Source organism: Diabrotica virgifera, chromosome 8 (assembly GCF_917563875.1).
Source record: "Diabrotica virgifera virgifera chromosome 8, PGI_DIABVI_V3a".
Taxonomy (NCBI): Eukaryota; Metazoa; Arthropoda; class Insecta; order Coleoptera; family Chrysomelidae; genus Diabrotica; species Diabrotica virgifera.
The window spans coordinates 224,923,361-224,938,148 of NC_065450.1; the positions used below are offsets into that span (position 1 = coordinate 224,923,361).

The 14,788-nt window shown below is 31.0% G+C and overlaps 1 protein-coding gene across 1 annotated transcript; it reads left to right on the forward strand.

Annotated features, from left to right (window-relative positions):
- Positions 1-3,672: 3,672 nt before the first annotated feature.
- On the forward strand, positions 3,673-12,307 carry LOC114337048 (endoglucanase). The gene is made up of 2 exons (XM_028287437.2): positions 3,673-3,766; positions 11,601-12,307. Exons 1-2 carry the CDS (start codon positions 3,727-3,729, stop codon positions 12,278-12,280), a joined length of 720 nt encoding a protein of 239 aa, XP_028143238.1. The 5' UTR covers positions 3,673-3,726; the 3' UTR covers positions 12,281-12,307.
- Positions 12,308-14,788: the final 2,481 nt, after the last annotated feature.

The following is a 14,788-nucleotide window of genomic DNA, read 5'->3' on the forward strand; positions in this document are numbered from 1 at the left end:
TCTTTTGTGCATCTATATTTTTATTTTGTTTATGATTACTGTTAGGGCATGTCCTAAGAGATGTTAAAGAAGTAGAACTTTGTGAATGAATTTACAAAGTTAAGTTCTAAAAATGAATAGCGCAAATACACCATTTCTAAGCTAAACAACAATTCCATCTAGTGGTCCAAAGACAGTTCTAAATCAGTAAAATACATGTAATAATCCTGGGCCAAATGCCAAAGCAGTCATCAAAGCCATAAAATTTTGCCTCAAAGAGTCACTGCCCATTAAAGACAACCAAAGGATTTAGAGAGGTACTGTGCTGTCTTTCTCGCACTCTCTTGGAGATATATTTAGATAGAGCTCTAGTGAAACAATAATTTTATTAGATTCTAAGGTGAAACGATGCTAAAGATATATTGAGGGTGGAGAACTGGATAGCCAGAGACTAGCCAGGGACAGAGGTACTTGGAAGTGGATGCTGGGGAAGGCGGCCAGGGGCCGACTTTGTAGTGCCCTAGGAGAGAGAGAGAAGGTGAACCATGGAGAATAATTAGGACAGCAAAGTTGCATGTTAGATTAAATATAAAATTCTGATTAATCATAGGATTAGGTCACTGTGCCTTTAATAAATAATAGAATTGGAATTTGCCTTCAGATAATACTTGAGCTTCTAAACAAATACTTACAAGTATTAAGCAAACTTGAGATGTCAAATATGAATAATTGCAATAAATTATCAGTACAATCGATTAATGGCACACTTAAGGAAGTATTTGTTTATTGATAATCTAATTGCAATACTCGCTTGTTATTATTATAGTCTAAGAGCTAGTGAACCCTCCGACTAACGGTCGTCCTGTAAGGCTAGAAATTTTTCTAGTGATAATTCATAGCACACCAAGGCTAAAAACCATGACCTGGCAGGCCTCAGCGGTGCACGTGTATCTACCAGGTGAATCGAAAAGTGCAAATTTAGGGGGTAAAATAAAATTTCTCCTGTAAGGTTTAAATTTAAGTATGTGTTTGAGTAACTCATTTAGAAGAAATGTGTACAATGACAGGCGATTCTGAAGAGCATAAGACCTTGCCAGGCGAGGGGAAAGATTAGGGGTTTTTCCTAAAATTATTCTTTTTGCATCGAACACATTTTTTTAGGTTTTTTGAATCATTCCAAACAGAAAACGTCTTTAGTGATTTTTCTCTTAAGAGGATCGGTACGTATTTTCGGCTGCAATGCTATTCAAATGGGGATTCATTTTTTTCGAATCCTGAGAAAACTAATAAGTATTTTTGAAAAATTTAAACGCAGAATGAAAGATTACGTTATTAGCGAGGGCGAAAGTCCCTGAGAACTTCTATAATGTTTATTTTAATAAGTAACAGGGGTGAAAAACTAAGAGAAAAGTTAGTGTGATTTTTAATTTCAAATATCTCATTCAAAATAAACTTTTTATTTATTCTAAGGGACTTTCGGCCGTCGGTAATAATTTAGTCTTTCATTCTGCTTTTAAATTTTTCAAAAATATTTATTGGTTTTTTCAGGATTCGAAAAAAATGAACACAATGCCGTGGTAATATTTTCCAAATCTATCTTTGTCTTACAACGCACTCAGCCGAATATAATATTGTCAGCATATATTGTCAGTCAGACACTGACAATCAGTGACAATTTTAAATATTTGACATTGCATCGGGAATATTTTGTGTTATTGATTAAATATTATTGATATATAGTTTATTTGGTAAATAATTGATTTAAGACGTGAACTTGAATAAAAAGTTATTTATTGTGTATTATTTGTGGAAGATCCAAGCAGAGACTACATCAGGATAATATATATTCTGTGATCCAAGTATTTTGTTGTTAAAGATGTTCAAAATTGTAAGCGTTCCATAACAATATATTATTAAAAAATCACTTTAACACTTTTCCTCTTTTCTAGATTGAGTATTAGTTTTTGTTTAATTTTTTTTTTAATTTTTGTTTAAAAAATTATCACATTTATTATCTGAATTAATAATTTGCAATTATAAAAATAACAGTTATCCAAGAACATTCAAAAGCCATCTCTTTAAATTAATGATGACATTTTCAAGTAGAATGACATTCTAGTAATGTTTACATATCCATACCAGTGTGAATTTTACTACACGTAATTTGCCGTGTAAAGACAGAAAAAGTAGGGATACACGTAAAATATTTGCGAGTTATGTACCCATAGCCTTAAGTTAATAGTTTTTGTTATATAAGCAATTGAAAATTTTGAAAATTGCGAAATCGGCCATTTTTAACCCTAAATCGGACATTTATCTAAAAATTTCAATGTTGCCAAGGTACGTAGATATTCTTTAAACATTGACTGATGAAATCCCGAAGAGTTTTTTGCAATAAAATATCGAAAACCCCTTTGTTTTTTTAATTGCTAATCAAGCTGGCGCGACACTGTAGTATAAGTGAGGACGTTTGAGTTTGCATACATTCATTATCTCGAGAATGGGCAAATTTCAAGAGAAATCCTCAGACTGGTCGATTTTTATTTTTGAATTACGACTTTTTGGCATATATATAATACTAGTGACGTCATCCATCTGGGCGTGATGAGGTAATCGATGATTTTTTTAAATAAGAGTAGGGGTTGTGTGATAGCTCATTTGAAAGGTTATTTAAATTGCTATTCAGTAATATAAACATTAACATATTTATTTATACAGGGTGTACAAAAAATTTGTTCTTCTATTTGTCAAATTTAATCAAAGTTAATTTAATAAAAAAAATTTGTTTGTACACCTTGTATAAATAATTAAGTTAATGTTTATATTAGTGAATAGAGAATTAAATAACCTTACAAATGAGCTATCACACAACCCCTACTCTTATTTAAAAAAATCATCGATTACGTCATCACGCTCAGATGGATGACGTCACTAGTATTATATATATGCCAAAAACTCCTAATTTAAAAATAAAAATCGACCTGTCTGAGGATTTCTCTTGAAATTTGCCCATTCTCGAGATAATGAATTTATGCCAACTCAAACGTCCTCACTTATACTACAGTGTCGCGCCCGCTTGATTAGCAATTAAAAAACAAAGGCGTTTCCGATATTGTATTGCAAAAAACTCTTTGGGATTTCATCAATCAATGTTTAAAGAATATCTACCTACCTTGGCAACTTTGAAATTTTTAGATAAATGTCCGATTTAGGGTTAAAAATGGCCGATTTCGCCATTTTCAAAGTTTTCAATCGCTTATATAACAAAAACTATCAACTTAAAAAAATCACTGAAGACCTTTTCTGTTTGGAATGATTCAAAAAACCTAAAAAAAAATTGTTCGATGCAAAAAGAATAATTTTAGGAAAACCCCTAATCTTTCCCCCCGCCTGGCAAGGTCTTATGCTCTTCAAAATCGCCTGTCATTGTACACATTTCTTCTAAATGACTTACTCAAACACATACTTAAATTTAAACCTTACAGGAGAAAGTTTATTTTACCCCCCAAATTTGCACTTTTCGATTCACCTGGTAGATACACGTGCACCGCTGATGCCTGCCAGGTCATGGTTTTTAGCCTTGATGTGCTATGAATTATCACTAAAAAAATTTCTAGCCTTATATGACGACCGTTAGTCGGAGGGTTCACTAGCTCTTAGACTATTAGCTGATTATATAAGACCGATAGGTATATAAAGGTTTTGTAAGTCCTAAAAATTATAGATTTTACAATAGTTAATACGAATATGTTGTCTTTGAAAATAGCATTTGCTATTTTGTCACTTGGTGAGTAAAAATAGTCTCGACACTTATTTTTCTTTGTGTTATTTTATAAATAATATTGGAGATAACCTTTTAATGAGTAGAATGGATTTACTTGTAAATAGTTTTCACAGTTTAATTACAAATACTTATGTACAGTTGAGTCCGCGAGTCTTTACCCGTGCGTCATCATTTAAAGCATACGAAATAAGTCGGAAATCTATTTCACGCAACAACAACTGACAGAAAGTGGCTGCTGTTCCGATTACGGGTTTTATTATAAAATTTGACGTTATCAAATATATAGAATGTCAAATGTAAGTTTTGCTTCAAAATTTTTGTGCAGAATTACAGCTATGTTTGAAGTAGCTTAATAAATTTTTTATTATTATTGAGTAATAAATAAATAAACAATTTATAAAAAAATGCAATAACATATTTTGTTTTTGTTATTTTATTCACTTTGACGGAAATCTAAACACAATCATTTCTTTACTGTGTGAATGACGTTAGCTTTGTATGTTTTAAATATTAATTGCCAAAATATAATTATTTACCTTAAAAGTTCAAAGCCCAATATAAAATTAGTTGTGAAAACAACTGTTTGTGTAATATAAAGAAATTTCAAAACGCAAAAATTCGACAAAAACCGCAAAAAATTTAACTGACTGACAGCCATAAAAGTAAACAAAGCAGAAACGTCAAACAAATTGTGCTTAAAATATGAAAACATACCGAATCGTCTTTTTTTGTACCTATCTCTTTTCAATGCACTGAGTCTAGATGGTTCATAAAAATAACATGTGTTTTTACTTAATAACAAACGGCAGCTGGTTTGTCATGAGTTTCAGGCGTGGAAGAGAATGATGCTAGACAAAAAGTATGTGTTTTATCTCGCCAGGTATTAATGACGCACGGGTAAAGACTCGCAGACTCAACTGTAAATACAGATAATCAGCCGTGTGATGGATAACCGAAGTTATCTTTAACGTAAAGTTATCCTGTAGTTAAGTTATAATCCTCGAATTGGTGTGATGTATCATATTTAACTTAACTACTTGCGTTATTTCTTGACAGTTCTTGAGTTATCTGATGTATCAACTGTCACTTTATAACGCGACGTTAAACTCAAGTTATGGTGTATTCCACGAATATACGACTGTTTTGGATTATCGCGACAACGAATATTTTAGTGTGCAACATAAGAAGTACGAAAGTATTTTGCTCTAATAATTACTCCAATAAACAACAATATAATTTGCAATTTACTTTCCTTCTTCATATTTTGCACAGTAAAATATTCGTTCTCGCGATAATCCAAGAGGGTCGTATATTCTATGAGATAACTCTGTAGTTATGTACTAAAAGGATATGTAAGGTTAGTTTTCATCTTTTGACTTGTTTTTAGATATAAATCAAGTGAATATTCAACGAAGAACGCTGCTTCATGTTGTCCTAGGATTTTGTGCTGCATGTTATTAATTTATTATCAAATATAAAGCAGTGCAAAATTAAAAATATCAAACAAATAGACTTCAAATAACAATTAAAAGCTCGTAGATAATAATACGATTAAAATAATAATAACAATAAAAAGTAAAGCTAATAATTTAAGAATAGAAAGGTAACAAAATTTTAAAAATCATACAAAAATCAACTCGAGATATAATTGTTGAATATAAGTTGAAATTTATAAACATATGCAGTGTTGCCAGAGAAATTTTTGTAAATGCACTGGAATGACTGAAATAGTGACACAAAATGTAGTAAACCAACACATTTTGTACAAAACAAAATTGTTTAATGTTATTTGAAGCAAGTTTCTTATATCACAAAATTGGAGGTTTTTTACTTTAAGATACTTTAGTAATATAAGGAAATGGGTATAAGGAAATGGGTGAGTTAAAAATTTCACAAAAAAGCGAATATTTAGCGAAATGAACGTCAGATCGAAAAACTAAAAAATACCTACACGTATTCAATATTTTTGAAAAATATATCGAATGACACCAAAAACGATCTTCCACGGAGGTGGGGTGGGGGGTTACTTTAAAATCTTAAATAGGAGCCCCCTTTTTTTTATTGCAGATTTGGATTCATTACTTAAAAATAAGTAACTTTTATTCGAGACATTTTTCGAATTATGGATAGATGACGCTATAATCGGAAAAAATTATTGTTGGAAATGGAAAATTGAATTAAAAAATGGAAACACTTTATGGAAAACTTAACTTAACTTTTTTTGGCTTTATGACCTACTCTTCACAACCTAATAGGTCCCCATAACGCTCGAGTAACTGCAAATCTAGCATACTTTCCTCCCTTACTACAAGGGATATTTTTATAAAATAATAACATTAATAAAACTAAATTCATGTGGTCGTTTAATTTGAAATTGAATTTGAACAGTTGCTCATCCTGTAGATTTTTGTGAGTAAAACAAAACGGCAAAAGTGATATAGTCGGTTCGCTAAACTCAGACACAACTGACTAGAGATTTTAGTAGTTATTTTTTTGTTTTTGGTCAATTTTACCAAATTGGCAAAATTACTTACTAAAATCACTAGCCAGTTGTGTCTGAATTTAGCGAACCGACTATAACAAATATTTGACAAAGTCATTAACAGGAGAGGAAAAACTATAGTTTTTATACTCGGCAGTAAATATTATGGTAGTTTCGATTTTGTTCATGTTATGAAATTCTTGTTTAGTTAGTGCATTCAAAATATTATTTTTTTATCATGAAAAACGTCGTTTAACTTTGGATGAGATGAATAAGGTCTGTAGGTCTTCTTCAAGAAGGCACGCGGCAAACTAGTGTAATTGGACTTAGTGTAGTCTCCCAAAAGTGAATAAATCGATTGTGGCGACGTTTTGTAACACTGGAAGTCCAGCACGACGTCATGTAGGACGTGAGCGCACTACAACTGCAGCTCAAGACCGATTTTTAGTGAGACAATCAACAATGACAGCACCTGAATTGGTTAGCAACTTGCAACGGACACACCAGGTAACCGTAGTCCATCATACTGTAAGAAATCGTCTCCACGAAGCCAATCTCCACAGTCGAAGGCCATTGAGATGTCCACCTATCTCCAGAGGCAATGGCGCTGCAAGGTTAGAGTGGTGTCAAGAATATCAAAACTGGAATGCAAACGATTGGGCTACAGTTTTATTCTCCGACGAATCTAGATTTGGATTTTATCCATATTCTCGTCGAGTGAACATACCTCGTTTTCCTTCCAGCTCAGCAGTACCTCGTCACCTGTCTTTAATCTATCTCTCGTCTGTTTGCTGGTGCTTCAGGTCAAAACTTCCACCTTGTGTATTATAATGCTCGTCCACGTGTCGCACGCCTAATAACATACTGGCTTGCCAACGAATGTATTGATGTATTGCCTTGGCCAACAGTATCCCCCGACCTGAATCCCATCGAGCATGTATGAGACATGCTTCAACGAAGAATTACTCCACATGTGTGTATACACGTCGCCGTTTCGTTTTTGAGAGCATCTGATAGAAGAATGGGCAAATGTACTTCAACAAGATATCGACAATCTCATTTTGTCTATGAACATCGACAGATATAGAGCCGTAATAAACCAAAGTGGACAATACTTTATATCAATTTTGATTTTTTTTATAGTGACCATATTTTGTGATGACCTATTTTTTTTAATTGTACTTAAAGGCATTCTCGTTATTTTTGACATATCAACAAATTTTGTTGTGTATAACATACTACTAATCATTACAAATCGATTATTATTTATCCAAGACAATTAAAGAAGAAATTACGTATCTTTCTAAAAATATCCCGAGACTTTTCTTATCACATGTTCCCGATCCAGGAAACCTCAGTTCACTTAGGCTAACAATACTAATTCTTAATCGTTTAATCTCTTGAATCTAATTAGGTACTTAGTTTTCCTGCTGCATAGAGACTGTTAATGACGATCTGAATAGTGACATATGAAAGGCATATGACAGAGACATATGGAAAGAGCTGAGGGAGACCTATGTCCAACACTCGACGCGTACGGGTTGATGATGAGGGACTTTTAACGTTCCATGTACCTATTCTAATTGTGTTCTCCAAAATCTTTGTATTCATCTTCTTTAATTGTGTTTGTGTTGATCTCCCACATGTGAGCCGCATAACCAACAAGAATATAAAGGAGGTGGTTGCAGTGGCGACGCGTGACTTTTTCTAAAGTGTTACCAAAACCAGATATTAAATATATACCAGATATATTATATATTATCTATATATATAATGTATTTTATAAATATTTTTATATATACAGTGTTCCCATACATCAAAGTTTGTTCGACTAGACACCGTGAATTTTCAGCTTGCTATTAATCAACTTTTTTTGGTACGCGCGATCCAGGTCTATTATAAAAATAGATGAAAAATAGAAATAAAATTAAAAAATTAAAAATTTAAGAAATTATATAAAGTATCTACAAACTAAAAACATATTTGTTGTTTTTAGGTAAAATATGTATTATATCACCTTTATACTTTATTAAAAAATCCAAATTGTATAATTAGTATACTAATCAGTACATTCATTTGTCATTTTTAGCCTAAAATATTAAATAATTTTTATTTTATTGATTATACACTACAATGTACTGTATAATCAATATTATTATATGTCATATTATAATAATGTTGTTGTTAATTATTAATATATTTCGACAAGTAATTAAAATCGATTAGTATGGATTATATAGGATAAAAGGTATAGATATATTATCTGTATAATAAGCAAGTACAGGTACAAGTTATAAACTAATAATTAATAATGCATATTATGCAATAATCGAATCCAAAGGGCCGGTACGGTTAACTAACCGGAGTTTAATCGAGAAAATACCGGCCCTAAGAATAACAGACTTCGTAAATGGAATTATAATTATTACCTATAATAATTAAAATTGCATTTATTAAGTCTGATATTCTTACGGTCGTAATTTCTGTCCCGATAGACACCGGCCCTACCTAGCGTCACCAAATTAAAATTTGGTAACACCAATACGCGGTTTCAGAGCCATCTTCCCCGCAAAACTTTCAGAGACGATCCAGTCAAAGATCCTACTATCGTTGCCACTCACAGAAGTGGTAAACGGCGCGGCGCATGGTAAGGGCACAGTATGATAAATATGGAACCTCTTTATACTGTGGTAAGGGCGTATTATAATAACGTGCAACCGATTTTACATAAACTCGCTGATATTTTCGTGCGTCTAGTTGGCTATTTTACTGAATTAGGTAGATACTATTAACAAATATTTCTATTTTTTTAAAATACAGGGTGCGCCAAACCTCTGGTCTTCTTTGATTACGGCTAAACTATGAGATATACAAAAAAATGTTTATAACAAAACTAATGTGTATCAAAGAGGTCTATAATTTAAAATTATTTTTAATTATACGGGGTGAGTCAGAACGACGGTATGAACCAAAGTTGTATTTTTTTAAATGGAACACCCTGTATATTAAATCATTTTTGAATATATTATTTAAAAATATGAAAAATTTGTATAAGGTCTTATAGGCCTAAAGTTAATAATTTTCGAAATATTTACATTTTTATTGAGAAAAATGGTAATATTTATAGGGTTGTGGATTATGTTTCCAAGGAAATAAAAATTTAGGTGATAGGTCAAAGTTTTTAAAATATAGTGTTATTTTTAAATAATTTAATATTTTTTACTTTTAGCCATAAAATATACAGTGTGATCACTATTTGCAAATACAAAATTTTCTCATTTTTTTTTAAATGGGACACCCTGTATATTAGTTTTGCGTTTTGTAGTAAATATTACAACCTTTCTTTTGGTATAAGGCTGTATGTACCTAGCATGTTTCGTTTTGTAGATATTTTTAAAAAACTATAGATTTTACGTGTTTGCGGATTTTTTATTTAATTTTTTTTTTGCAAAAAAAATAATTATAATCTGGTTTTAGAAACATACACTAAAATATAAAATATGAAAATAAAAACGTAATTAAAGATTAAAATAAATCGTATGCTAGTACAACTCAATTGAATTTAATAACTTTAAATTATTTTACAAAAAATATTTTACCATATTAATGAATGCATAAAATAGTTACTAAATTAAATAAACAACCAAATTTTAAATCAACCATAGTAATTTTTCTACTACAGCAACTTTCCTGTACCAAATTAATTGTTAGTTAAATTGTATTTAGTTAAACTTTTAAATTTACTTACATACATCTTGAGAATATAAAAATTATTATAAAGTATGCTTTGAAACAAATGAATGTTAAATGTATCATCCAAATTATTTATTAATATAAATAGTATTTACTGGTGTCACAAAAACTGGTAATACTTTTGTAGTTGAAATTTTGTAACAATTTTTTATATTTTAAATTTTAATTTTTTAACCGAAAAATGTTTGGATATGACATTTTTTTTGGGCGAAACCATTAGAAATTATTACCAGCTTTTGTGACACGAGTAGGTACATAGATACTATTTACTTCTTAATATACTTCCATAACGTTCATTTGTTTCAAAGCATACTTTATACGTTCTCAAGATGTAGGTAAATTAAAAAGTTATTAACTGATCTTACTCGTAAATACAATATAACCAACAATTAATTTGGTACAGGAAAGTTGCTGCGGTAGAAGAATTACTACGGTTGATTTAAAATTTGGTTGTTTATTTAATTTAGTAACTAATTTATGTATTCATTAATAAGGTAAAATATTTTTTGTAAAATAATTTAAAGTTATTAAATTCAATTGAATTGTACTAGCATACGATTTATTTTAATCTTTAATTACGTTTTTATTTTCATATTTTATATTTTAGTGTATGTTTCTAAAACCAGATTATAATTATTTTTTTTGCAAAAAAATTTTTAAATAAAAAATCCGCAAAAACGTAAAATCTATAGTTTTTTTAAAATATCTACAAAACGAAACATGCTAGGTACATACAACCTTATACCAAAAGAAAGGTTGTAATATTTACTACCAAACGCAAAACTAATATACAGGGTGTCCCATTTAAAAAAAAATGAGAAAATTTTGTATTTGCAAATAGTGATCACACTGTATATTTTATGGCTAAAAGTAAAAAATATCAAATTATTTAAAAATAACACTATATTTTAAAAACTTTGACCTATCACCTAAATTTTTATTTCCTTGGAAACATAATCCACAACCCTATAAATATTACCATTTTTCTCAATAAAAATGTAAATATTTTGAAAATTATTAACTTTAGGCCTATAAGACCTTATACAAATTTTTCATACTTTTAAATAATATATTCAAAAATGATTTAATATACAGGGTGTTCCATTTAAAAAAATAAAACTTTGGTTCATACCGTCGTTCTGACTCACCCTGTATAATTGAAAATAATTTTAAATTATAGACCTCTTTGATACACATTAGTTTTGTTATAAACATTTTTTTGTATATCTCATAGTTTAGCCGTAATCAAAGAAGACCAGAGGTTTGGCGCACCCTGTATAAATGGAATTATTTCATAGTAGTCATAAAATATTTATTTACAAATTTTAACTGTTACCAATGGTAACAATGGTTACATGGACGCTTCGCCAGTGGGTGGTTGCGATTGTAAAGTAACACAATTTTTGCTCTAAGCTTGGAAAGATATATTAATAGCTGAGTTGGATCATGGTCAAAATTTAGCTATTCCATCAACCGTCTTCAAATCTTCATAAAAAAATCATACAAACTTTACAATAATCATAACATTAACTAAATTTTTATTAATTCCTTTTAATGATTAGTTAATAAATACTCTTAGTAACGAACGAATTATTGTTTTAGCGGGCGTCACTATCGCTCAGGATATAACTCCTATACCTGGTGGTAAAAGTGGTGATGGTGTAACTACAAGATACTGGGACTGCTGCGCCCCATCATGCGCTTGGGACGAAATAATCCACACGCAAAACGGTATCCCCGTCCAAACATGCCATACCGACGGTGTCACTCCAAGTGATAGAGCCACAAACGCACAATCTGGTTGTGAGGTTAATGGAGTAGCATACACCTGCACTAACCAATCACCCAAGATCATTAACGATTCTTTGGCTTACACTTTCGTAGCAGCCTCATTCGCTGGAGGTCTTGACTACAAAGACTGCTGCATATGCCTGCTCATGGACTTCAAAGGTGAGCTCGCTGGAAAACGGATGTTAACTCAGGTTACTAACACCGGTGAGGCTCTTGGCCAAAACCATTTTGATATCCAAATTCCCGGAGGTGGAGTAGGCATCTTCAATTTGGGATGCAAAACTCAGTGGAACGCTCCAGACGATGGTTGGGGTGAGAGATATGGAGGAGTAACTAGTCTCGAGGGGTGCAATCAACTTCCGGAACAATTACAAGAGGGATGTAGATTCAGGTTTACATGGATGAAGGGAGTTCCTAATCCACCAGTTTCATTCTACCAAATTAAATGCCCAGATTATTTTGTCGGAATCAGTAAATGTGGAGATTTGTAAGAAAATAAATAAATAGTATAAAAAATACCTTCTGTCTGTCTATATTTTTATTTTGTTTATGGTTATGGGGCATGTTCTAAGAGATTACAAAGTTGAGCTGTAAAAACGAATAGTTCAAATACACCATTTCGAAGATAATGGACAATTCCATCAAAAACTTTGCCAGAAGTACAAAGACGGTTCTAAAATAGAAAAGTATTATGTTTAATAAACCTGAGCAAAATGCCAAAAATTTTAAAGTGGAAACTCTAGCTATTGGGAGCTGTTTTTAATATAATCAAGCAGTCATCAGTCATCAAAATGTTACCTCAAAGAGTCACTGTCCCATTTAGACAGAGGTATTGTCTTATATTGTATTCGAGATATATTTAGACAAACCTACCTCCAGTGAAATGGGTTAAAACATGCAGATACATTGTATTGTATCTAGTGATCCAGATTCTAGATTACAAATAATTAATCTTAGAATACTGGTATACATTAGGCTCGAAGGCTGTCTTCGAAAGCACAGGTACAGCCGGTTCCTAAAAAAACTGATACGACTCTTAGTAAGATTTGATCATGTTGAGCAGTGTATTTGATTGATCTGACATTATATTTATTATGACAGACAAATAATAAAATAAACAAACAACAAACAACTGATTACATATTATGTTAATTCATAAATTGTACTAATTATTAAGGTCTAAATTTTTATATTATTTTGAATTCCTGTATTTTATAAAGAGTATATAAATGATAGTTTTTACAACAAATAGATCACATAATTATTGTAAACGTGGATTATACAACAAAACAAATTAATATTCAATTCAGCCCTGTAACTTATTAAAATAAATATTATAGAAGTTTTCAGGGACTTTCAGCCGTCGGTAATAATGTAGTCTTTCATTCTGAGTTTAAATTTTTCAAAAATATTTATTCGTTTTCTCAGGATTCGAAAAAAATGAATACAATTAAAATACATTGAGAATTTTGACATGCGTCACAATTTTGCATTAACTCAATGTAAAATTCTAAACTGTTGAATTCCAGCTTCCCTAATTATTTGACATCAAAAGACATTAGAAACTATTTGTAGAGGATTGAAATCTGTATTGAAAACAACTGTTAAAATTGGTCTACGTAAGTAAACATATTCCAAAATTTTGTAAAAATGTAATATATTTCAGTTTTCAGCCCAAACTTAGGCTACACACAATGCAATAATGTTCACATTTTTAAACTGTCAATATTTTTATTTTATCATCTATTATTTAAAAACAATACAGTTGATAAGATACCCTCAGTTGCGGAGAAAGTATTAATAATAAAGATTAATAATAATAATAACCGTGGAACAGAATAAGCTATCTGACAAATTTTAAGATTTGGCAGTGACATTGACAGTATGTAAATATTAAGTATTTATCCTTAAAAATACACTGCTCAATTTTCTACAAAATACGCTTCAAGAGTCGTATCAGTTTTTTTTGGAACCAGGTGTACATTGTCTTAGTTTAACAACTTTATTGTGATGAGAGGAGATACATACTTAATACTCCAGGTCATTATACAAGGAAAATCCAGGGAAAAAGAAAAATATTCATAGGAAGGAGAAGTAACTCATGGCTGAAGAATCTTAGGAAATGGTTTGGATGTAGTAACAACGAATTATTTAGAGCCGCTGTCTCAAAAGTAACAATCGCTCTGATGATTGCCAATCTTCAAAGCGGAGACAGCACCTAGAGAAGAAGAACAACTTTATTAGTTGAACAGGCATCTCATACGGATCAGCAGCCTTTCCGTTTTTCATATTTTTGAGAACATATAATACCTCTTCATTTAGTACCACTGATCCGCTATCTGGTAGATCTGATATTGTTAGAGCGAGTCTTTCATCTTAAACAAGGTCTTCTATATGTTTCTTCCTTCGTTCGTATTTTTGTTACGTTATCTGCTGCTATGTACCTATTGCCGTCAATTAGTTTATTTCCGTCCTTCTTCTGTATATTCCGGTGATATCTCTAATCTTCGTATGTATGTTAAAGAGTTAAGTAATTCTTGTAAATTTTTTACTTCACAGCATTTCTTATTCAACAAATTTTTGTTTTTACCTCAATGCTTTATGACTGCATAGCTACACTGATAAAACATAAGATGCAGAAATAGCTATCTGTAGATGGTGGTTAAACTCTGAATCAAATTAAAACAAAACTGCCTTTCCCCCTTAATTTTTGTTTGCTTCCCTTTTCTTTTGTATTTCTTTGTGGATCCTAGCATATTGTTTTGCCTACAATTTTAATAATCCTTCTGTTCTTTTTTAACTTAGTATTCCATCGCTCGTCCAGTCTTTTTTCTTTTTCTGACATATTTTATTGAGTTTATCTTTACTTAATTGTAATATAGTGTCATGTCAACTGTAAGATCTTCCATTGGATGTTTGCATTCTGATATTTTCTGTTATCAATTATAGCTGGCAGTAGTTCTTGAGTTATCCTTTTTTCAACGTTAAATTTTGTTTCT